The sequence below is a fragment of the Pavona decussata genome, unplaced genomic scaffold (genome assembly GCF_977016875.1).
Source record: "Pavona decussata unplaced genomic scaffold, jaPavDecu1.1 SCAFFOLD_289, whole genome shotgun sequence".
Classification (NCBI taxonomy): domain Eukaryota; kingdom Metazoa; phylum Cnidaria; class Anthozoa; order Scleractinia; family Agariciidae; genus Pavona; species Pavona decussata.
In genome coordinates, this window is record NW_028145689.1 from 248,513 (window position 1) to 274,817 (window position 26,305).

The window sequence follows — 26,305 nt, forward strand, 5'->3', positions numbered from 1 at the left end:
AAAAATTAAATAAATAAATAATTCCGATGTTGGAGGGGAAGGTGGGGGAATACCTTATCCCCCATGAACGTCCGAGGATTAAACAGGAATTTAACAAATATTAAAGTGAAAGGAGCCTTTTAAATCTGACGTGTAAGGGTTACATGTTAACCTATACATAAAAGATTGCCATTAGGAAAACACTTCAAATGGAGCCAGAATAATACATTCGTGGGCAGATAAATATGATGATCACGAAAACGTGTTGCATTTAACATTGTTGCACGAAGGTTTTCCTTCAGCTGAGGCAAGATGTCTGACGAGCGCCATCTCCCCCTGCGCATGTGCTTTGTGTTATTTACAGTTGTGCTGCTAATCCGAGGCAATGAAGGTACCTTGAAAAATCAATTTACTTTAATTTTAACATTTTCCTAGTATATTTCGTTATTTCTTTCCCTTAATAATAGCTAAAAGAGAAACAAAGATTTGGGGGTGGGGCGGAAGTAGATCGCTGTGGAAGTAACCAGATAAAACAGCATTTTCAGAGATAGTTTAACTTAATAAAACTTGAACTAGTTTAAGGTCTTTAAACCTTTTTTGAAAGCAAATATCGCACGTTTTACAATTAATAGTCACCTGCATAGCTTTCTTGACGTCTTGAATTAATTTGAACAGCAATTATTGGTTGGGTGCTCATGGATGGACTATACAATCAACCCAAATACTTTTGTGGATTAATTTACTGACGACAAAAAAGTCTTCAGTCTTAGTCAACCTTTGTCTATTGTCTTCTTTCATAGCCGCCAGTTTTAAGGCCGGAAAAGACAATGTAACGACATCCAGTCCAGGACTGTTCGCTTGCAAGAAAATATCGTTTTCTCAACCTTTCAATGGCGGAAAGAAAGTGAAAGTGTTTGCCTCATTTGATCATTCGGTGGAAAGAAGCCCAACTCGTGGTAACGGTGCTGCTATTTGGGTTGAATCAGAAGATCAAAATCAATTCACCACCTGTGTTTCTGAATACGGTGAAGGTTCTAATGGAACAGCGGAGGTGAATTGGATCGCTGTCCAATCCGTTCCTTCTAGGGCTCAAATAGGAACTGCTGACTTGGATCCTTGGACTACTGGGACACAATGCAAAAGGATCGACTTCCCACAGGTTAGCATAGTTGGTATTTCTATTAGTATTTGTTTCATGGAATTTCGATTTGCACAAAAGAAGTAGAAAAACCTCTTCCCGCTGGATTCATTTGTAATCAGAGTTCTAGGTTTAAAATAGGATCTTAAAAGTAACGGCCTTTCGTTTCTGGTATCAACTTAAGCCAGCTTTGGAAAAAGAAACCGTCTGTTAATTTAGACAATTTACTTTCCTTGCGAAAAGTTAGACGGACAGTATTTTCAACCTTGTTTGCCAAAATAATTTCTCGATTACAGGACGTCAATTTCAAAGTAAGCAGTCGATACCTTTTTTGTCAAAATTGATTTGTCCTCTCAATTATCGATATTTTGTGTAACTAATGCTTTAGAAATTGAAAAAAAAAAAGCTTACGCTCGTTATAAACTTAATTAACCATTGCAGTTGGTTTATCGAGGTTCACGTAAGAAGTTCTAAATCATAGTTTTTGTTTTTCTCACTTTTTTGAGCCATAAGCACCCAGACAGAGGTCCAAAAGTTCATGAGCTACTAATCTATTTTTCAGACAATGCTGGCACAAAATCAATGACACGTTAGGATTTTGAGTGAGTGAATGAGTGACTGAGTGAGTGGGTGAGTGAGTGAGTGAGTGAGTGAGTGAGTGAGTGAGTGAGTGAGTGAGTGAGTGAGTGAGTGAGTGAGTCAGTGAGTGAGTGAGTCAGTGAGTGAGTGAGTCAGTGAGTGAGTGAGTTAGCGAGTAGATGATTAGGTGGGTGCATGAGTGAGTGAGGGGGTAAGTGGGTGCGTGGGTGGTTTATTCGATTAGTGAGTAACTGAGTGAATAATGCGCGCGTTTCTGCGTGCGTGCGCGAGTCAGTTGGGAGTGGGTGGGTGGGTGGGAGGTTAGTGGGTAAAAGTGTGAGTGTGTGATTGAGTGAGTGTGTGATTGAGAGTGAATGAGTGACTGAGTGAGTGGGTGAGTGAGTGAGTGAGTGAGTGAGTGAGTGAGTGAGTGAGTGAGTGAGTGAGTGAGTGAGTGAGTGAGTGAGTGAGTGAGTGAGTTAGCGAGTAAGTGGTTAGGTGGGTGCATGAGTGAGTGAGGGGGTGAGTGGGTGCGTGGGTGGTTTATTCGATTAGTGAGTAAGTGAGTGAATAATGCGCGCGTTTCTGCGTGCGTGCGCGAGTCAGTGGTGAGTGGGTGGGTGGGTGGGTGGGAGGTGAGTGGGTAAAAGTGTGAGTGTGTGATTGAGGGTTTAAGTGAGTCTGTGAGTGAGTGAGTTGCTGAGTGGGAGAATGTGTGAATGCGTGAGTCAGTGAATGAGTGAGGGAATGAGTGAGTGAGTGAGTGAGTGAGTGAGTGAGTGAGTGAGTGAGTGAGTGAGGGAGGGAGGGAGGGAGGGAGGGAGGGAGGGAGGGAGGGAGTGAGTGAGTGAGTGAGTGAGTGAGTGAGTGAGTGAGTGAGTGAGTGAGTGAGTGAGTGAGTGAGTGAGTGAGTGAGTGAGCGATAGTGATAGTGATAGGGTATCTTTTATGCGCCTTAATCTCTAAAGGGAGAGATTGGTCTAGTTACAATAAAGATTTCGATGTTAACTACAATAACGAATTAACTAATACAAGGAGATTACAGCATAGAATAATTGATATGAAAAGAGTGAAACAATTCATTATTTACATGCTGATTCGAGGAACTTGTCTCTCTTCTGGAACATTAAATTAGTATATTTACCTACTGTTTTAGTAGTATTTTCCTTGTCTAGAGTAAGTGGATAGCTAATTTTGTCTTTATTACTTAAGTTGGCGATAACATGATTATTTTTGGAAATGAGAGAATGGAGTTCATGTCTAATTTTATCATATTCTTGGAAATACAACAAGAAAGCCGTTTGTCCTCAATGAAATTTCTTTTGCATATTAAGCAGGTTCTATCTACTACCGAGATTAATGCCCCTTTTTTTCTTATTTCCCAGTTTGTATACTCAGTGAATGAAGCACTAGTTGCAATTTCGAATTCGTAATACTAATTCTATGTGCTGGGTTTCTGATGGTCTTTAGAGAGTCCTCTAGTTGGTTGTCATTTTTAAGTGTTTGTGAGTAGCTTTTTCTCTAGAGTTTTCAGAACTGTTACTGCGGATCTTCGGCTAATTTTGAAAATAGCTTTTTCCTTAGTTCCTTTATAAGGGAGGAACGAGCATTCTTGATATGTTGTCGATTTACTATATTGCTTGTGGAGGGCATTCGTATTAACTCTCACTATTTAATTCATCAAAAAATCTTGCGTAACAAAAAGCTTCATTAAAGAGATGATTGTTTGTTTTATGTAGTAGGCTTTGCCAGTAACTAAAAATTAAAGCCTTTATGTCTATAGTTAAGAGGCTCCGTCCAAGTTCTACCCTACAGGCTATGTTTTATGTTTTATTTGTACCAGGGTGTATTTATTGTTTCTTTTCAGAACTTAATATGGACTTGTTCAACAGTCCTTTTGTCAAAATAAGTCTTATATGATAATAATTCAGGCTCAGCAATTTCGCGTTCATATAATAGTATAAGTTTGACAAGAGCATCACAAAGTTCATTCCTAATTGTAATTTTGGTCGTATCGGAATTAGGGAACGACCGTTTTATTATTGTCGTTATTAGTCCTCCCAAAAACCTTTCCTTATTCTTGTATGTTTGATATCATAGCTCAGTCTGCCCTCTTACTTAGCAGTAAAAGGCATTCTTTCTCAGTTTTGTCATCCTGGTCCGTCTAGATTAGCTTTGCTACCTGCGGCGCCCAGAAAGTGTCCATGTAAATTTAAGCAAACACCAAATAAACTTGAAAGTTTAAGTTGAAGATAGAACTTTGTAAACTTTTTTACTAATGCGAATTCGTGGGATATAACGACCAGATCAAGTCCTTCTATCCCTACTATGTTTGTCTTTCTCTCAAAGATATGTTTGGCTACATTGTCCTCATTTTGGTATAACATTATTAAATTTAATTATATTTTGAATTTAGGTTGTCTTTTCTCTTCTGAAACATTAAATATGTGTATTTGCCTACTATATTTGAAGTGGTTTCATTTTCTAGGGTAAGTTAATACCGTGTCTTATCGTCATCATTTATGTTTTTAAAAATCATCGTGTGTTGAAACGAGAGAATGCAGCTCATTTCTAATGTTATTGAGTGAGTGAGTGAGTGAGTGAGTGAGTGAGTGAGTGAGTGAGTGAGTGAGTGAGGAGGTTGAACTTATATATTAAATGGTGATAACAAGTACTGTTCGATTATTTTCAATTTCGTCTTGTTTTATATTTGATTTTTTAGCGTTTTATGACTCCACCAACTGTTCTGGTGACCCCTTCTCACAAGTTAGCCAAAAAACCCCAGGATGCCATGGCTCTGTGGATTCAACATCCCAGTGTGGACAGTTTCACTCTTTGTGCCCGTGAAACCAAGCTTTTTGATGGCCTACACCAAAATATAAAAGTTGTGAGTAATTACTTTTTATTATTACTGTTTTTCAAGGTATTGCTTTTTTCTTCTGTAGCGTAATTCTTTGTCTTATAAAGAAATAAAATCGCCCTTTTAAAGGGTGAGTTGGACTGGAATAGAAAGTGCCCGAACTTGTCTCTGAACATTCGTGCCTATTGGAGTGAACGTAGCAATAAGCACACTCTCTGACTTTTCCTAAAATTAATCTAAGGACACCTTGGTTTTAAAACCTTTATTGTGAAATGATTCTCTTAGAAATAAATCGTAAACGATTTTGACAACGATGGTGCTTCCTCCTCTAAAATGTCTTTGTCCTTTGATTATAAAACATTGCGTTTATCGTACTTTTCTCTTTTTACATTTGGTTAGTTTTATCAGGGGCTATAGGAAACAGGGTTTCGACTAAATAAATATTACAGTTTATCTCAAGTAAAGTTGAAATACTCACAATGAATCAGTCTTTTGTTCTTTTCTGATCGTTGCTCGCCATTTATGTCAAGTAGAATAGCCCTAATAACCCTGCGTTTGATTCAGAAATATCCTGCAAGCGTTCGTCAAGTCTTGGTAACCGCGCGTCGAACTCCAATCCCAGGCGCGGGCACTAAGCGCGCAAGCGTTAACCCTTATTGCCTGATTTCATACCGTGGGGGTCTGGGTACGAGTCTGTGTATTATGGGTTATGGGACTCAACACCCACATAGCCGGAAAGAGCACACCGCACTTTACAACATTTCCAAGTTTGGTGTTAATCACGCTAATATTAGGAAAGATACAGCCATTCAAAAACTCCAAATTTTACTAAGAAATGTATGGAACGCCGGACGTGTGTCCGGCGTTCCATACATTTCTTAGTAAATTTTTAAGTTTTTGAATGGCTGTATCTCGCCTAATATTAGCTTGATTGACACCAAACTTGAGGATGTTGTAAAGTTCGACGTGCTCTTTCCGGCTATGTGGGTGTTGAGTCCCATAACCCATAATACACAGACTCGTACCCAGACCCCCACGGTATGAAATCAGGCAATGGGTTAACACTCGCGTGCTTAGCGCCTGCGCCTTAGATTTGATTAGGACGCTCGGTTACCAAGACTTAACGAATGCTTGCGATATAGTTCTGAATCATAATGGCGCGTTGTTAGGGCTATTCTAAAAGAAATAAATAAGGAGAAAAAACCAGTAAAGACAATAGACTACTTCATTGTGAGTAATTCAACTTTACTTGAGATAAAATGTAATCTTTACTTAGTCGAAACCCATGTTTCCTATAGCCCATGGTTTCATTTATTGTTAGGTCAATTCTTGGATGTATTGATGATGTGTTGGAAAACCTAAAAAATCCAAATGAGATAAAGAATCCTGAAAGGCGGCACTTAAGATTATTGGCTTAAATTCCAGGCTATATCAGTTCATTGTCCCACTTTGAAAACGTAAATTAAGAGACAGTTTGAGACTTAATGCATTAATCTACATAACAAAAGGCGTGGGCTAAGAGGAGACAGGTAAAAGGAGAATAAGAAAGTACAAACAACAGCAGAGGTGAAAAGAAACACCAATGTAGCATGTTTAAACTTGTGTAGTAGCCTGTCAGACAGTCTGGTCAAATACCCAAAAGATCTTAAAAACTGAAATAAGAGGGTTGTATTCGATTAAAGAAAAGTTTGACTTGAGCATTAATTTATTTTGCTTTCTTGCAGAACTGGTTAGCATTTACTAACCTCAATTTGGACAATTTTACCCTGACGAACAGTCTGTTGTTTGCAAACATTACTCCACCATCTCACAGAGACAACTATGCTTTCTGTCAGGTAAGGAAAGTAAATAAGCAAAATTACTAACTTTCATCATAGTCCTATACGTTTATGCATATTTATTTATTTATTTATTTATTTATTTGTTTTCTTTTAAAGAAAATCAACTTTACAGACCCATTCTTTGTTCCTCCTGTGGTAGTGGTGACGCCTAAACGCAGTTATAACAACTCGCATCTGTCTCCTGGATCTGGATGTGACGCAATTGTCAGCTGGGTTGAGGTATTTTCTTTAACTTTGCTATGTTTATCGTTGATCCAATAAGCAATTGGTTTAGAGAAAGTAAGTAAGCACGATTTTACATTATCTCCTGAGAATACAAACAAGTCCATATATCTAATATCCACTTGCTTCAAATTTTATCACAAAACTGGATGTTTTTGTTGTTTTATGCTGGATTTTGTGGCACTGTGAGAAGAAATCCACCCTTACTGGCCTCTTAACTTACTCAAGCAGTCTAGGGTCTCGGTTTGAAGTATGTTCGAAAAATATAACTCGTCCACAAATTTTCGACATCTAAAGCCTAGAACGGGACGAAATTTTGCCTTATTTTAAAACTAGTTTTCGAACAAGGTCTTTCTTGGATCTCTTAGTAAGTAGCTTTTGGTCGGCAGGCTTAAAAATTAATCAAGATGGTTTCATAAAGCAAAGAAACTCAACCAAGATATAAAAATGTGAACTTTAAAGTGGCAAAAGAGATGCAACTCTAGCACTGATATAGTCTGCCAAGAACGAAGTCTTTTAGCTCCATCTCGATAGGCCACATAACTAAGAGAAATGAAAGACATATACAAAACGTATCCTTTGACATATAGAAAAAAAATAACAAAATAATTCCCGGTTCATGCGTCGAACTTTACATGAGCCGAACCTAATCATTTGGTTGGGCCCATGTAAATTTCGACGTATGAATCAGTTAGGATCGACAGATTTATATGTGGGTCGACCCGCCGTTCTATTCGAATGCGCCATTTGAATAGAACGGCAAAAGTTCGACTTCGATTCATACGTCGAACTTTACATGTGCAAAGGACTTCATTCTGCACAAAATGGCGGGAAAAGAGGAATGTGCTTGTTCTTCTTGTTTCTAAACAAATAAATATACTTGTCTGAGATGCGAAAGATTTTAAAAGAATCTATTCTTGATGTGCAAACGCACTTCAAACCGACCGAAACTGTCCAATACAGGCTATATCGAAGGTGAAGCCTTAATACTTCTCAGAACAAAATGTTCAAAAACATCATTTGAAGAGAACATTACTTTATTCAAACAGAGATTACGCCACAGAGGTTACCTCGATAACCTTTAGTTATAGATAAAACTCTTTCAGAAGTCAATTTCCTCAAACGAATGTCGGCACTACAAAACAAACAAAACACGCGCACAAACATTTTGCCTTTTGTTACGGATTATCGCCCTTATTTGCCCAACATAAAGAAATTGAGATGAGTAAATGACACTTGATAGAAAATCAGCCTCTGCTAAGAGAGATCTACAAAGACCCTTCCCACTTTCGTACAGAAAAGGAAGATCTTTGAAAGACGTACTCGTGAGAGCAAATTAGCTTTGGAGGTCATATTCTCCCTATCTCGTCAAATAGGAGCCGTGTTTGGCCTGTCTTCATTATTTTACCAAACAAGGTCTTCCATGTCAGAATTCATCTTTCCCGCCATTTTGAATCTTGTTGAGTAAAAAAAAACAGCCGCTGACCGCGAAAATCTATTTTAACACTTTAGCTTTAATTAAGTTCGACTTCAGTTAGGTTCGACGTCTGAATCAACTGCCGAACTTAATTATTTGGGTCGACCTTAATAGATATTAATAGATATTAGGTTCGGCTCATGTAAAGTTCGACGCAGGGCAGTACATAGCAGGATGGGGGGGGGGGGGGGGGGGGGCAGGGCAGAGGGGGCAGCTGCCCCCGCCAGGAAAACTATTTTTTTTTTGTAACAGTGTTTCAATTTGTAGAGCTTATTCTTGTAGGTTGTTCCAAAATCTCAAGAAAATCTTATTGAGTGGAAAAAATATTCCTTCAATGAGAATTTCAAATAATTATGTTGGAAAATCTTTCAAGCCAAAAGCCAATACGAGTTTTCTTATGAAAATAACGATTTTGTAATTTGGGCTGCCTGTGGTGTAGAATTTGGTGTGCAAATAATGACTGGTCAACAAGCCTATGCCACTCCCTGGCGTGTGCCTTTTTTTTTTTTTAATCTAGCTTACACGAGTATGTTTTAATTGGTTTTAAAAGCCTGCGCGACTCCCATAAGTATTTTGGGTTTGAAGGATTTGATAGAGCGTTGGATTTAACCATCGTATGATCAACATCACAGGTCATTTGTGCCTGATAAGTTTTGATTTTCCTTTTTTGAATTCTCTTCATTTTAAATATGACTTCTTATTCTGTGTGTTCAACGACGGTGTTTTTATGCCACATAGGGCATTTCAGCTGGGTTTGGTTTGGCTTGTTTAGTTTGAACCGAACATTGCCTCTCATCTAATGGTAAATTTTAAACACAGTCGATGCACTGCAGCTGTAATTAAACGGAGAAAATCACTTAACTCCCACAATTCAAACGCACTATAACAGTTGAGCGAAGCACTTGCAAAAAGACAGTCGTGAATTAAGTACAATTTACGCCTTTTATGACTGTGACACGTTGCATAGCTCGATAACACGCTACAACGATTACTAGAGAAACAAAGAAACAAATAGCCGTGCCAAGAAACACAACACCTTACATTATGACAAAAACTAATAGCCGGGCCTGGTATTACAACTACAAAATGAAGTTTATTACAAATTCAATCGGCAAGCAATGATTAATTCCTGTTCTAACATTTCACAAATCTCAACAAGAAGGCCGTTGAAACTATCAAGCACTTAAACAAGGTGTTTATGCCATAAAAAGTCATGACAATTTAAGACAAAAAGCAACAGTGTGTTTTTTTTTCCTTAAAGGTCTTTTAGGAAACTTTCTGTGTAGCGGTAAACTGCAAAAACGTTCAACTAGAAACCCTGGAAGACCCCCGTGGGGGTGTGCGGAGTTTGCCCCCGCAGACAAAAAAATCCTAGGTACGACCCTGCCAACGTATGAACCGGGCCTAACATATACAAAATACAAAATACAAAATGTATACTTTGAAATCCGCAATGGACAGTGATAAACGTAGAATACCTTCCCCATCGATTGATATCGGCCTATATAGTCTTAAGTTATGATTGCTACGGATAAATAAATTACCAGGGATATTTAATTAAATTTCGTTAAATGCTAGTTAATTGTATGCAAAAAGTCACAAAATGAAGTGGTCTCTGCTTGAATATTATATTAAAAAGACTTCATTACAATTTACATCACTGCTGTCTCTAAGCCCAAAAATTAAACAATTCTGTTCAATTTTAGCACACATCCACAATGGAAACAGAAATTTGTGTGAAGCACTATAACAATGATGTCAACAAAAAAGACGCCATCCAAGTTGATTACGTGGTTATTGGAGGTAAGTAAAATCAGTTGTTACTGAAGACCAAGCAACAATTTATGTATATTGTCCATGCTGACAATTGTTTCTCTGGACTCTTCTTTACCTAAAATTAAGGACAAAGTCTTTGGACGAATTTTCATTGACGTTTTCTTTTCCTTTTTTTTTTTTTTTTTTTTTTTTTGCGCACGATACAAATATTTATACACGAATGAAAGACTACCAGTTCTCCGACCCACACTTACAGTGTTGACCTCGTGTACCTAAATAGGTTAGTCGTCTTCTGGAGAAAGTGGTGGGAAAGTACTATGTTATTGACAGTGGATAGCATGGCTTCTAGGTCAGATCATGATACACTGGGAATGGTGTATATTGATTGAAATATTTGCCCCAATCCCTTTTGTCTACCATTTCAGGTACATTCATAGCAGATATGACGCTAATACTAATACGCTTGTACACGTTTCGATGTTGAGGGAATCGAGAATAATGTATTTTTCCTTTGAGCGTTTCGGGTTTTGATATCTGCCATAATATCAAGCCAGATATATTCATCCTCCCCGAACTCAATTTCAAATCATCACGCTCTCCTGCTACTTCCAACCGGATGTCTTACTTAGTTGAAGACTAACATTCCTTCCCTTGCACATATTTCTAGACTTGGATCCATGTTTAGACGTCACGTGCGATTACCACTGTCTTTGTAAGGCTTTTGGGCCTTTCGATGCTCGCTGTGTCAGTGTTGAGAACTGTCCCTCATTTCAAGAACCAATCTGTTCCTCAAATGGTACGACTTATGACAACAAGTGCCTGTTTGAACAGGAAATGTGTTTGCTGCAACTGAATTTTACAGTACGACATCCTGGCAGCTGTGAAGGTATGCTTAGTTACATAAAGGTTGAATTTTAGATACGTCTTTGAAGACTGACGGTATAAAGACATTATGTAAACCAATAATAAGCAACGTTTACTTAACAATGACTACAGCATTTATACTCTTTTAAAAGATGCGCATCGGGGCACTAATATTACAAAACCGTGTCTCAATTTGGAGAGGAGATATGTTACATTTAGATACATGCACAACGCTGGAGTTCCTCTAAGAGCTATCGTGAATTAGTTCCAAGTCGTACGAACCTCAAATGGCTAAGAAATCCAAACCACAAACTTAAAGGGGAATTCTACTCCGAAAACAAATGGTAAATGGTTCGAACTGCTTTCTAAACTCTAAATTTTATTTCAAGTCATATCTAATTTTAATAACATTTGGAGGTTATTGCTACTTCTTAAACTAAAAGTTAAAATTTAGACATTATTTCCAACAATTTACCTTCTATCTCTTTTCGGACTAGAGGTTCCCTTTAAGAACTTGAAGTCATTTTATTTTATGGTCGGAGATGACTAAACCAGGTTTGGTGGTGTGCGGGATCTCGATTATTTTGGATATGTGAGCAGGGGCGGAAAGCATAATGATTGCAATTAATCGGAAGGGGGTACGCTATTCTATGTTTCTTGAGGGGTAGACATACGGGCATCGAGGGATAATAGAAAATACGAGGTTAGAATTTGACATGACTTCGTGTATTGACAAGCACTTTTTTAATACAATAGCAAAGGAGGATTACCCTGTCAAACATCCATCTTGCCAATTTTCTATAAATTCAGAAATAAAATTTAACGATTTGGCTGGGATCGGAATTTTGACGTAAAGAGGGACGTGATGGCGGGAAAAACAGGCAAAAGGTGAAATGTAAAGAGCTCATTGTGAACACGCGTACAAAGCATGAGTTTGACGAATTGCTACACTTCTTAGTGAATTACTTTTTTTTTTTTTCGAATCTTAAAGTAGAAAAAAAGATTAGGTCCTCCAATAAAGCATTTTAAAAGTCCCACTTGTGTTTACATAGAAAACCCGCAATTACGCTCTTATATGTCTGACAATTCTTTTTAAATATTATCTCCTGTCATTTTTACTGATATATTTATTAACCATAACAACAATTTTTATTTACAATAACTTAAGCCGATTTACGTTTTGTATTATGATAACAGGATTTCCATTTCAACGCGGTCGCTGTCACATGCCACACATTCCATCACTGGGGTACTCCCATTGTGAAGTAATCCGTTTCCAACCTTACGTTTTCTATCCTGACAAGCCCATTGATGTGCAGATTACTGTCAATCACATTGACACCAGTGACAAGTCCTTTGTTCATGATGCCACAGTTTCTTGGGTTGAACACGTAAATTACCATCAATTCACTGCCTGTGTGATGGCAGCCGGTTTCAACGAACGCAAATCTAGTGCTAACGTGACCGTTGACTGGATGGGTTATCAGGGAGCTCCAGTTGGTGGTGTCAGTGGAGAGGTGCGCATATCGCAGTGGTGGACTGGGACGACTTGTGAGACTGTGAATTTTCCCTCAGTAAGTGAATTGTTTTTGTTTTCCTTGCCATAGGTAGGGGGAGGGGAGGGAGGTTGCTGTTTTCAAGTTTTTTCCTCAGCACAGAAGTGCGCATTTAACCATATCTAGACCTGGCTTTTCTTTGTTTTCAGTTGGCCGAGGGAGGGTCTGGGCGGGTTCCTCGCCCGCCTCATTAAAGCTTCGATAGTGACAGTGACACTTGGAGGATAGATAGTTCGCCCAAAGATGTTTTCTTTGAGATCCACAACGTCCATCTTGGATGGACTAATTTGGATTTCTGAATAATTGGAATTTACTACTATACAAAGAAGCCTACCATATCAAGCGTTCAGCACCATCTTTGAACAATGGTTTAAAAGCTAGCAGAGAAATATGCCTATTCTCCTGACATTAACGTCTTGTTTAGCATTTTCATGCGCATGTTTTAAATTGCTAATTTACCATCTTTCAGTATTTAAATCATAGCTACTTGTTGTCACCTTAGTCTGAAGATGATATAGTATCATATCGAAATATAACAATTAGGTACACCAACGTTTCCTTGCATTTGTTGTCCATATTATTGACTCGGAATTACATTTATTCTTTATATTCATACGATGCACTAAAAACTATAAACGTCTTTTGCATTAAGGTAACATCGGTATAACTAGGCCGCATAATTATTATTCTACCTTTTTTTTATTTCCTTTAATCTACAGGGTAAGTTTTCAAAGAAACCTTCAGGTTTTGTTACCGCGGCACACCACCATGCTGGACTGAAAAGGGATGCTGCCAGTGTTTGGTTGGAGGACCTCTCCCAATCTTCACTGAAAATATGTCTGAGGGAACTGCAAAATTACGCAGGTTCTCATGAAGATATTTACGTGGTAAGCACATACAAATTTCTGTTGTTTTGCCCTGTTGTTTTGATTTAACACAATTCATGAGTGCCACATACGGCATCCTTACCGACTGCACAGAGGGTAAGGAAGAAATTGGTTTCAGTCAAAGGTCTTCTTTATTGAGTTTTTATAAGACTACCTGAAAAATGCCTTTCAAAAACACAACATTTACACTTGAATAAGCTGAAGCGCATCGAAAACATGTACAAAAACTGAATTATCAGTTAATTACTCTATGTGGATTTTTCAAAACTTCCCATGCATCATTTTAAATGGAAAATATTATGTCCACGTGATGTGGCGTAAACATATTAAGCTTTCTTAGATTCTTCCATTTCTGCATACACCATTTAGAACACCTTATCAGCTATGGTCTACTCCTCTTTAGTCTAACATTAGGTCAGCCTTCACTTTATCTGCCATTGTATATAGTAAAGTCACGCGCCCAGTGACATAACAGTGTTACCTAGCTACTTTTAATAAGATTTTTGTTGACATATTTTCTCTAGAGCTGGTTGGCGTTTTCCTCTCTTCACAAGCCCCTCTTCTCGGAACACAGTTCAGTTTATTTTGCAAACTCACAGCCTCCTCCTGCTGATTTCAATAATGCCTTCTGCAAGGTCAGTGCGCTTTGTTCTTAGTTTAAACTGCAATGTTTTTTTCTGGAGAGAAAAGAGCATGTTTTCTTTTTGGATGTATGTATCCTTGACATCCGCAGGATCGCTAACTTCAACGTGAATTATATTGATTAGTTTGAGAGTTAATGTAATCCTGTTCTAACCACTACGATTTTTTCATAGGACATACACTTTACTAAAGTATATCAAAATGCTCCGAGCGTTTTCGTTTCATCAAACCATTCCTCAAGTGGTGGAAATCAAGATCCTATGCACAATTCCATAACAGCTTGGGTGGAGGTAGGTCAGCCGCTTCACTCTATACTAGATATGTTCACCTCACCTGTTAGAGATACCACTAGCTGTTAGAAATCCATTTAAAAATGGAGAGAATTTACCATGGAGGTTTATGATTCATGAACACATTTTACAATGTAACATGAATTTTCTAGGCTTTGACGTTGCAGGACGTAGAAGGACCATTTCTATTAATTTGGACTATCATTTTTTTAACAGCGTAAGAATGCTCACGTCGCATGGAATTAAGATAAAGATTCGATCGAGGTCATTAACTCAATGAGACACTTTTTGAAATACAAAAGTAACTCTGTGCTGAAAAACAATATAGCAATCTGTGAGTCAACTATCTAAATAACATACCATTCAAAGAGCTCGGGTCTACCTCTCTGAATAACGTTATTGGTTTTTTCGTTTGTTTAAACTGCATCCGTGGCAGTCTAAGTTTTAGTCGCACAAATTACGCAGGTACAAGGATTGTGATAACAAAAGCGAAGTCTAGGGAACAAACAAGAAAAGCATAGAACATTTCATGTGTTTGTCTTATTTCACAGTACATCAACACCACAGGAGCTCGAGTCTGTGTAAAGGAATTGTATGTGTCAAAGTATGACCCGCTCTCTATATCATACACTGTCCTGTCTGGTAAGAGTACAAAAAACTTTTTTTGTTGTTTTTGTTTTTGTTGTTGTTGTTTCACGTACAAGTAATCAGTCAGTTAACGAAAGAAGACAAATAACTGTTCACTGAATAAATCAATGGAAATGAGCAATGTACAAATATACAGATTAATAAAGAAGTAAAACCTAAAAATTGGATTTACAACCAAATTGGGCTAACTAATGTAAATATGTATATTTTATTACTCTTGTTTCAGGACAGTATGGAGTTGGGGGGGGGGGGCGGGGGGGGGGGGGGGAGTTCGGGTGTTCTCTGATTTTTTCAAGGCTTTCCGTAGATGTTTCTTTATTAGAACTATTTTGGTTAAATTTAGTAACTATTTGTTTCCATCATCACGACATATATTGTAATAAAGGCTGAGAAAACAACTTTTAATTTAACCAACAATGCCATCTGTGTTTTTAATGTCGGCCGGAAACCTATCAAGAAGCAGCAAAGTATTTAAGTATATGACATTCTGCACGTTGATTGTGCAGGATTTCTAATTTGCAGAGTTTTTTATGTAAAGTTGAGTTTTGAGCACCATTCAGGATGACGCACATTTTTGCCACCACTACAGTCCTTGCATTCGCACTTCCCATACCCACATCCCAGCAGTGTCATAACCCGATAATACAGCCCTTTCTTTGCAGAGTACGTCCTAAGCTATGCATTAACCGAGGAGGACGAGTTTGGTTGTTTGTATAAAAGTTAAGGATACTTCCTGGGTTCGCGGGTGTCCTTTAGAAAAAAATTCGTACGCGCGCAAGTTTTAATAAACCTCTAACAAACTATATATCATTATAAAGCTTAATAAATGTAGTTTCCTATAAAAAAATATAATTTAGCGATTTTTCCCTTTTTTAAGTGCCAGGAGCCAGTAGAACCTCGAATCAACCGATGGTCGTTCCATTGAATTAATCGGTTATCGAACGCCGCGCGAAGAACGAAATCGCTGCACAGTGTTATTCACAAGGTATCAATCAACAAAAAGGTGTCAGGCTTTTTCGAAATTCTGATTGGTTATTTAGATATCCACGTCTAAAGTTTGAGTAGCAAAAAATATTTGAGGCGTGTTGCGTAAACAGTCGCCACGGGAAAAATATTTTGAAAATCAAAATTCCCTGACACCTTTTTGTTTGTCGTTATTCCTCAAATCGTCTGGCCAAATTTCACGACAATCCGTCAAAACTACATACCCTATTAATTCGTTCAAAGTCGATAAACTCTGCCAAAATTCAAGTGCGAGTTTTCGCTTGATAAAGGTTTGCAAGAAAAACAAGCCTCCACAGGAGATTATGACACCTCATTACGTGGCGAGCCAATCGAGCAACAGGACCCCATGGCGTCAACAACAACAGCACAGAATTTCGCGGAAAAAGTATCGCGTTGCAGACACGTTTTAGACTCCGCTGTTGTGATTGAGCGAGATGGGGAAAGTGGCGAAAGGAAAACGTAAAAATCAACCAGGAAAACGGGGTAAAACCAAGGCTAACGAAACCGAAAGCGCGTCAGCGGAGAGTTTGAGGAGTGCACTGATATCAGAGATGAAATCTTTTGGGTAGGTTGTTCGTTTTGATTGCTTGTAATGTAATTTACGCTTCAAGCTAAAGCGATTATTCATTTCGTATCAAAGGAAATGTATAATGAAAGAAAATCGCATTTTTACTGTGACTTAGGTACGATGGTGATTTCTTCGTAAGAAATCTTCAAGATAGCGTGGAGCGAAGCAAAAAGCGAGAGAAAGGGCCACGCAGAACGCGCTATCTCCAGTATTACACGTGGGCTCATGCGCTTCTGGTGAGTTCTATTTCATCGGTCTAATTCTTGCTGATTTTATGCCAATGTTTCATTAGAAACGCGCAGTAAAACGTTATTTGGATTTTTCTCGCTGCAGAAGAAAGAAATCGGCCCAGAGGATGCAGAATATGATATTTGATACTTTCACAGGACGCTTGCAAAGTTACCCTGCAGGACTTTTGCACGGCAATCGACCTAAGTGTATTTGATCCAATAACAGTGGATAAATTTGAAGGCCGCTGCTCCAGTTCTTCGTGATCACCTTCGACAGAACCGTCAACGTCGACTACAGTTTCTTGGTCGAACCAAGAGCCTTTGTTGCTCTCGCCAAGATCACGTGTCCGATCTTCGCTGAAACCTATCTTTCCCTTTTTCTTAGGCCCTGGCTTCTTCCAGGATTTTATCCTCAGGCTCTTTTCGTTTTTTGATGACTTTTCCATTTGGGAAGCGCGAAGAATATAAAATTCAAAGTGAGAAATTTTCTGCAGGCCAAATGTAAACAAAATATGCTTATTTCTGAAATAAGAGCTCTCGGATGAAGCGTTTTGCCGCGAAAATTCCTCTGGGGCGTCTCGCACTAAGAAGATTATGACACCTTTTTTATTTATTTACTTTTATATGGAAATACGTTTTCCTAAATATCTCGCGCTTTTTTAAATATTTTTCAAATTTTTTTTTCAGTAAATGTTAGATAAGATCCCCAAAATCTATTTGGTCGAAAAAAATGTTTTTTCACTTTTTCATCCTATCGAACCCAGGAAGTACCCTTAAGATTACCCTATTTCAAATAAATAATGACTAGCCAAGGTAATTAATAACTAACACGGCTGAATCATAACAGAATTGGTTGCCTGGTAACAGAAAAATTTCCTAAGGAGAAATTACCACTGAATATTTTTTTCTTCATGTCCTCTCTTCATACAGACATATGCCGACCAGGCTGGAGTTACTTTAATGGTTACTGCTACTTCACAAGCCGCGCATGCGCCTCATGGCTGACCGCTGAATCAAACTGTTCAACAATGCACTCAGATCTAGTGACCGTTCACAATCAAGAGGAAAATGTCTACATCCAGCATGGCAATAACGGCGAACGAAGTTGGATTGGTTTGAATGACAGAAGTGTTGATGGATCGTTTGTTTGGACCAACAAAGAAGTGAGCAGCTTTAGGTTCTGGGCGCCGAGACAACCAAATAACTGGAGAAATGAAGACTGTGTGCACACTTTGGGTGCAAAGCATGGTTATACTTGGAATGATGTGTCTTGCGATAATTGCAACAACTTTACTTGTTTTACAGGTACAGGGAGAACAACTTTATTAGGCATTTCTTCTAAGTAGCATCGTGGAGATAAATATATTTGATAGCGTTTTTTAAAACTTTAGATAGGTAAAACAAAACATCCATCTGGAAACGAATAATTGCCTCAAATGAGCACTTCTCAGAGTGTTAATGATTTGCATTAAAGGAGTTAACGTTAAGAAGGAGAAATCAGCCATTTATCTGCGAATAATTGCCGCCACGGATCATATCAGCTGTCACATAAATTTTTAATTTTTTTTCAGTGACTTTATCGCGTAGCCCAACCGCTCACGCAATATAAACAGCATACAACCCACAATGCCTTTATCCGCTCTGACAAAGGACTAACAGTAGACGTCAGTATCAAATTACTTTATCAACTCTGTTTACAAAACCAAACATTCGTTTAAGCTTCCGTCCGACCACAATCTCATTATAAACCAGCCCCCTTATCCAGTGAACTCTGGCCTTCCATTCCAAATATTTCCCGGTGAATTGCTAGAACAGAAAAGGTCATGGAGTTTTGTTTCGTTTGCACAACATAAAAAGAAAGTTATGAACCCTGAAAGTAGGCCCTGGCAGATTCTACCCCCCACCTGTCTGTATGGAGGTTAATGTTGTTGTCTTTGGTTATATCTTTCCAGACCTAGACGAATGTACTACAAACTCCTTTGATTGTGACTCCAATGCTGCTTGTCAAAATACCAAGGGCTCGTACACCTGTGGTTGTAAATCTGGCTATACAGGAAATGGCAAGATTTGCAATGGTAATAAATTGATAATGATGGCACAGAAAAATTGTAAAATGTAATTGTCGTTCACATCCACATGGAACTAGAATGGTGAGAATGCTTTCACCGAGAAGATGACAACTACGTCGGTAAAATAACGAGGACGAGGCTTAAAATAATTATAACCGAGTAATGCTGGCGATCAAGAGGATGATCATATAAACAAAAAGATGTACAGTGAAAGCGTGGAAGTTGTATCAGTCATATGATATAGCACACAATTGTGATATTGAGTCGTACACGTAGTAGACTAGTGTTATTCCAGATCATTTTGGCAGCAAGTAACAGGGACTACTAGAAATTCTAAGTTTTTTACATGTGAATAATCCAATTGATTGAGTGTTTTAATCAACAGCAAGAACAAAAAGAGGCGAAAATAAAACAAAAAAAAAACAAAAAAAAAAAAAACGAGGCCCTTAGAGACTTTCCCATACAGAAGAAAAGAACTTGTCTAGTGCAGTTTACGACAGTTTTCATATGCAACGTTTTCTCTCATTACGCTTTCATAGATATTGATGAATGTGTCACCAACTCCCACAGCTGCAGTATTAATGCTTCGTGCAGCAATACCGACGGATCGTACACATGTGCATGTAAATCTGGATTTTCAGGCGATGGAAAGACTTGTATTGGTAAGCTACTTTAATTTGCACTTTACTTATTTTTGGTATTTAATTTCTTTTTATAATTGAACCTGCGTGCATGGGTGTAAAAATAGTGGGAGGAATATGTACTTAAATTACAGCAACTCAAAGTAACCTCGCTGCATAGTACACAAGAAATGGAAGATAAGATTGTTTGTATATTAGCTGTGCACGCGTATTTTATTAACTTATTTTTCAGGTGCTTCGTGTAAATTGTCCAAAGAGCAGAGTAGGATATCCTGCATAAAATTGTGCATAAGGACAAATGTTTTCGGGGACAAGTAATTTTGAAGTTAACAGGGTCCTCCAAACATTACGCGAACTTTCCATACATTAATTATGTGTTCTATTTCCCAAACAACAACAGCAGCAGCAACAGCGACAATAACAACGAAAGCAAGAACAGTGAGAAAAATGATAAAAATTGATGCCGTAGTGCAAAAAAAAAAAAAAAAGCGGAGGAATTTTAGAACGATTTAACGAGAGTACAAATTTCGTATGAATTAACTAAAATCATTGAGACTTTTCCTCATTACATTTTTGTAGATATCGATGAGTGTTCTACCAACTCTCATAGCTGTGGTGTTAACGCCGTGTGCAGTAACACCTATGGATCGTACACCTGTGCATGTAATTCTGGATATTCGGGCGACGGAAAAACATGTACTGGTAAGCTACTTCTAGTCTGATCTACTATACTAAGGGAGTCGGGTATCGTTTACATTTCCATAACCCAACCTTTCTTAATCTCTCGCTAAACGAAAGCTTCAAGACAAAATGGCCTGTAAGCAGGCCCGTAAACACTTAACCAGAGCCTTGGTGGCGGTCATAAACTAATCTGGGAGCAAATTTCAGAAAGCTACATTAAATTATTTATTAACTACTTTATTTCTTTCTTTGCTACATATGCTGTTACTCACGTGTTTCCTCAAAAGTAAGATTACTGAACAATAACAACGGCTAAAGTAAGACAGCGTTTACATGAACGCGGTTTCAAATCGTCACGGTTTCATGCCGTTGAAACCGCATGGAAAAAGATACGGTTTCAAAGCGTTTACACGGTGCCAATCTCACTGTTTTCAAGTGCTTACGTTATGCCGATCTCGTTCCCAAGCACTCATTATTGAGGAAGGGGATCTGGGTTCGATAATTACGCCGTTTTGGTTTCTTTTTGCCAACACACAGGTCACCAAAGCGTGATATACGAGTTTGTATGTGTGACGTGGATCTCTCCCTTGTGAGGCACGATTTAAAAGGGGACTGTACAAAACCCTTCCCGCAAACCCACTAAGTAATACAAGACTAAGTAATACAACAAATTTAATTAATTTAGTATACATAAACGCTTAGTAAACACAATAAACGGTAACGTAAAAAAAAAAAAAACTTTCTTAACCTAATTAATTATCTTAAACTAAATTACTTATTTCAGTTCAGTTCAGTCCTTCCTTGTTCTTGAAGTCTTCTCCAGGCACAAACAAACTGCTACTTCAACCACTCGCATAAACAAACCGCACCAACAACCGTTCACACAAACCTCTCCTTCTTGTCTTCTGGCACCTTTTCTCTTCTTTGTTCCCGTCTTGTTTGACTCCGCCGCACTCAGTTTAAATTTCTATGCACACGCCTTGAAATCTTGTTCACTCGCCGCCGCGGACAAAAGGGTTTATGTCAGGGAAAACACGGCCGGCTCCTGCCAATGGCTCTTGACAGTGACTTGAACAATTTCGCCTTCGACCTTGCAATACAAACTTTTTTGCTTCTCCTTACTTCTTCTTACTTCTCTGTCCTTTTTCTCCTTCCAAGAATAACAACCAACTACACAACAACAACCTTGACTTCTATTTAAATACTGTACACAATTACGACATTACAAAGAAGATTCCAGAAAACGGTAACTACAAGATGTACAATAAATGCTGATTACACAATAAGATACAAAATATACGGTAACGGGAATAATAATAGTTAGTTAGATTACATTGAAATTTACAATACTACACACCATTTTCTAAGACAATAACTACTAATATACTAGTGACATTTTTTGACTAATAAAAATACGACGAATAAGACTACAAATAATTAACAATAAACCTAACGAATTTAGATAATGAAAAAGAAACGACTAAATTTCTACATGCAAACACGAAACATGAAAATGCAAACATGAAATGAAAACAACGAAAACATGAATAATATGAATTTTGTGACAGTATGGCGTTAACATTAAATCGAAAAAATAGACAACAATATTCCCACAAAACCCCCCAAAAATATGTAATTAAGTCTGAAAAAGCTTACCCGGTGTGTTTTGCTGTGTTTTCAAGGCTTCTCAGTGCATCCAAACGCCGTTTTGAGCGGTTAATCTCTCAGCGGCTGGTCCACTTGCATCACTGTATTATGTTATGAAAGGCTGGAAACTTGAAGTCGAATTTCAATGTAATTTGACCCAGGCCTTAGATGAAAACAAAGTTGATTTCAAATCGGGCGCCATTTTTGCCGCGGAGCGAGCGTGTCCCTGGAATGCTTTGTCATGACAAACTCACGGTCAAACCTAGTCATGAGTACTAAAGTGTGCTCAACCTTTCATTAACATAATACAATGGTCTACGTGGACCAGCCGCTGAGAGATAAACCTCTCAAAACGGCGTTTGGAAGCACTGAGAAGCCTAGAAAACACAGCAAAACACACCGGGTAAGCTTTTTCAGACTTAATTATATTTTTGTGGGTTTTGTGGGAATATTGTTGTCTAATTTTCGATTTAATTTTAACGCCATACAAACTCTTATATCACGCTTTGGTGACTTGTGGTCAAAATGGCAAAAAATAGCGCTCAATTCACATGGACGCATGGACTGACAACGAAGTAGAACTCCTGTTGAAAGTAGCTAATTTAATTTCTATTAAACCAGCGCTGTACTCCATGTGAGGTTCCCCATTTTGAATCTACGCGCCGAAGTGAGATTCCAACCGGCGACCTCGGTTTCGGTAACGGTCTCGACCGGTGTCGTGTAAACGAAAACAATGTGGTTAAAATAGAAACCGCGTTCGTGTAAAGGCTGCCTAAAAGGCACTTGATTATATGTCAGTAATGAGCGTCTTGATTTAATTATTTTTATCCACAGATATCGACGAGTGTGCTAGCGGCGTTCACGGCTGCCACAATCTTGGTTCATGTACGAACACCTTGGGATCTTACAGTTGTTCGTGCAACCATCCTTTTGTAGGAAGTGGAACAAACTGCAGGCACTCTGCGTCAGGTGAGTCACAATGATCTCATATAATTTATTTATATACTTGAATCTTGCAAACAAACAATCACACACACGAAGTTCAAGAACAACGTGGAGAAGAGAGGTCCCGTTACTCGTTTTCATTTTGCGTTGGGTTTCTCCTGTACCACCAGAGATATTGTATGTTACTATAAACTAAAACAGTCAATAGTGCATTGGCGCGCTCTGTCTGGCTACTGGAACTTGGTATAGCAAGTGCTATTTACCTCCAAAAAACTCGTGAACTTCGCGTTTATTAAGAGAAAAAATGGTTTCACAGTCTCCTACCAATAAAGGAAAAAAACGAAGAAATATAACAAATAAACGAAGAAGCTGTTCCCGCTAACACAAACAAGTCGGCAAAATTTGGTTGGCAGATTTTATAGGTTATGCTTGATCCATTTAAGCCCACATTTATCGATGAAACCTGTGAAAAAGCTTTTGGTTACAAAATTGTAATGGTTGACAAAAATCAATGATTTGATAATCATCATTTTCGTACCATATTATCGCACTGTTTTAGTATATAGTAATACAACTATTCACCTCAGTGGCGGAGGCCAGTGGTACCACTAGGCACCTCCACCTCGCTCAATAGTTGTTAGTTATTTAATGTAAAAAAGGCAGCTAAAACACGCAGATATTATGTGACTGCATTACTGATAAACGTAATTAGAACGTGCTGATTCTAAGCTCTTGTTTATGTAGACAGTTAACAAAGAAAGGATTATAATAATAATTATAATCATAATATTCATAATGATAAAGAAAACTACATGAACAAGTAAATTATGGTTGAACTGAATGGCAGAATGATAGTTTCGAAAATTTAATTAGTTTTCTAGAAAGCAAAATGCTTTGAAGACTGAAAGAAGCGCAGGCAATGTACAAAACATTTCAAATATTCCCAAAGCGTGGGCTCAACACTCAACTCTCAATTATAAGGGCCCACACAAGTTAAGTCTTCTGAGTGATAGTTTGAAATTTAAAATATAAGGAATTGTTTCTGTAACGAAATATTCAAATCAACTTTACAATAATGCCACGAATGTTAACATTTAAGTTAAATAAAAATCATTTTAAATTTACTACGGCCATTGCGTATTTTAAATCACATTGGTGGTTAGAATGCTTTTACGCTATCCACTACTGTAAGCACTCGACAAGCAATAAACAATCAACAAGCAAACAAATAAACAGAAACGTACAAGAAACGAAAAAATACCTCTAATTGCTTGATGTTATCCACATTGTTTAACACAATGGACTCCGGTAAGTGTACTCTAAAATATCTCAATTAGACATTTTAAACCTTTAATAATCGTTAACTCATAACACGGTTTTGCAAGTGTGCGATTTTTAGGCGTGTGTGTCTTTGAGGAAGGGAGGCTATCTAGGTTCCTCAAAAGACAAAATACACATCTTTTCTTCGTATTTTTATCTTTCAATAAAATACGTAAGGCCACCTGGTTAAAATTTTTAGCCCGGTTCTGATCTCGCGTTGTTCATGCGTCGTACCAGCACGACCCTGCAGAACACCGGAAGTGGAAATTCAGAGTAAAATCACGCAAACCAGAAATAAAAGCTGCAGGAAACATTTGTTTTAGTCTCGAAATTGTGCGCGGTGACCTAGTATGCCACCTCAAATAGAAATTTTTAGGAGAAATTTATCTAGTAGAAATTTTTGTTTGAGAAAAAAAAATGCCTTTTTGAAATAACACAAGATCTATTACATACCAGCAACTGAGTTACAAAGCTGTTTATAGTTTGTCCACATGATCATTAGCAATTTTTTGTAATCCTTCATCATTTCAAAAACACTACAACAATGAAAAAACCCTTACAACAGGCGTCCTTAAGTGACAAAATCACCGATGCGAGGTTTTTCGTTTGAGGTGCCGAAAAAGTACCTGCATAAAACCGTCGAATAAAATGTAAAAAAAACAAACAAAACAACAACAACAACAACAACAATTGTCACAGGCCCATTTATTTACTTTTCGTTAGACACGATCTTGTTTAATGCTTGCGAGTGACCATACGTTCAGCAAAGTGTACGGTTTTGTGAGTATTCAACGCCACAAAAAGACGATGGTGGAACAGTGCGTTTTGCATAAATTGTAATGAAGATGATCATCCTTTTTAGCTATGCTATTCTCATAATGATAAATTCCTGGTAAAAAGTAATTAGATATTCATATTTGAATATGCCTTCTTGTTTCAACTCTCTGACCTTCTTCTTTTCCTCAGAATGCCAAAACTATCAAAGTTTGAACAGTGCTGATAGGAAGATAACCTACACCACTTTTCATGGTTATTGTGACAGTTCAATTAGTCAGAGATGGTATCGATTTGAAGGAGCTGCTGGCACAAGAATGCCTACCTCGTGTACTCCTGGTGTGAGGTGTAGCACTCACGCAACCAGCTGGCTGACCAATGGACATCCATCGGTTGCTGATGGTGAGGTTACAAGACGTGTGTGCTTCAGCTATAGTGGATACTGTTGCTATAGTTCAATTTCTTCCATAAAAGTGAGAAATTGTGGTTCCTACTATGTCTACTACCTAATCCCTATTGGTGCTTGCTATTATCGCTACTGTGGTACTGACTAAAACCATAGGAAAGACATATATTGTAAATCAAGGAAACTTTGTTATAACATGAAGGAAATTTTGGTAGATTTTAAAAGGTGAAATTCGAGATTTTGTGAACAACGTGAGGATACGACAGTGAATTTTCAATTTTCTTTCGTGACTTGAACCCTGTTCCTACAAATTTAGTTTGAAGCAGACATATAGCTCCTTGTCTGCCTGTTGAAAAGTTATATAATAGAAAGTTATATTTTCAGTTGACTTTTTCGTTAAGTTTGCCGTTGTTGCCCCTTAACTTCTCTATTGTCCGACGTCAACAAGAACAAAAAGCGGTGAATGTGGTATACGTAGTGTAATTTTCGTTATTCATGACGTATAGTAGAGGTAAAAGTGGTTGCGTGGTAGTAGCAGCAGAACTGAGAAGCAGCAGCAGCAGCAGCAGCAGCAGCAGCAGCAGCAGTAGTAGTAGTAGTAGTAGTAGTAGTAGTAGTAGTAGTAGTAGTAGTAGTAGTAGTAGTAGTAGTAGTAGTGGTAGTGGTGGTGGTGGTGCCGCAAACGGCACGGAAATTCGTGATCTTTTCAGAAATTTGGGATGGAAAATTAGGGTTCACTGAATTTCATGTTGCCATTACAATCATTTTTTTTTTTACGGGCGGATTTTTCAAGAATCGTTAGATTCCTAATTTTTAATGTTCAACTGATTTACGTTCATGCAGTTAATTTCATGTTTTTTATATATTTTCTTGCTTTTCATTTTGATTACTTTTTGATTGGTCTTGGTGGTTTTCCGAGGCTTCGTGCAATACGGAAATCTATGATACGTGGAAGTAAGATGGTTGCCATTTTGGAATCGTGACGTACTTACCGCACCATTCGCATCATCACTCCTCGTTTCGAGTATCCATTCTCCAGAAGAAGAAGTTGTGGAGGGGGATTGGGTGGGTGGGGCTGGCGGAATAGCCTCCCAGCCACAGAATCCCGAAAAAGTTAGTGATATAAAGTGGTATTGTATGTGTTACTAAAAACATGTCACAGCATTAAGCCAAACAATTATATTGTGGAGCATATGGGAAGAATAAGATAGTATCTGGTCGACAGGTGTGTTGCTGACTCTCCAGCTCACTTATAATGCG

General features: G+C 38.1%; 1 protein-coding gene and 1 long non-coding RNA gene across 2 annotated transcripts; both read left to right on the forward strand.

Moving 5' to 3' along the window:
• Positions 1 to 233: 233 nt before the first annotated feature.
• Positions 234 to 25,603, forward strand: LOC146455011 (uncharacterized). The gene is made up of 18 exons (XM_085094839.1): positions 234 to 370; positions 780 to 1,138; positions 4,419 to 4,583; positions 6,281 to 6,391; positions 6,494 to 6,616; positions 9,803 to 9,899; positions 10,540 to 10,758; positions 11,934 to 12,310; positions 13,012 to 13,179; positions 13,704 to 13,814; positions 13,995 to 14,111; positions 14,663 to 14,753; positions 17,493 to 17,867; positions 18,515 to 18,637; positions 19,171 to 19,293; positions 19,852 to 19,974; positions 22,435 to 22,569; positions 24,832 to 25,603. The coding sequence occupies exons 1-18, from the start codon at positions 292 to 294 to the stop codon at positions 25,191 to 25,193; spliced, it is 3,258 nt and encodes a 1,085-aa protein (XP_084950965.1). The 5' UTR covers positions 234 to 291; the 3' UTR covers positions 25,194 to 25,603.
• LOC146455012 (uncharacterized) lies at positions 16,033 to 16,763 on the forward strand. Its single transcript, XR_014859125.1, has 3 exons — positions 16,033 to 16,329; positions 16,448 to 16,568; positions 16,666 to 16,763. It is a non-coding gene; the product is annotated as an uncharacterized LOC146455012 (long non-coding RNA).
• Positions 25,604 to 26,305: the final 702 nt, after the last annotated feature.

Bases quoted from the DNA above. Each gene is read 5' to 3' on its own strand.
- LOC146455011 (XM_085094839.1), top strand. From the start codon at position 292: ATGTCTGACGAGCGCCATCTCCCCCTGCGCATGTGCTTTGTGTTATTT. The intron at 6,392-6,493 runs GTAAGGAAAGTA...TTTCTTTTAAAG, and splicing joins ACAACTATGCTTTCTGTCAG to AAAATCAACTTTACAGACCC. The intron at 22,570-24,831 runs GTGAGTCACAAT...TCTTTTCCTCAG, and splicing joins CTGCAGGCACTCTGCGTCAG to AATGCCAAAACTATCAAAGT.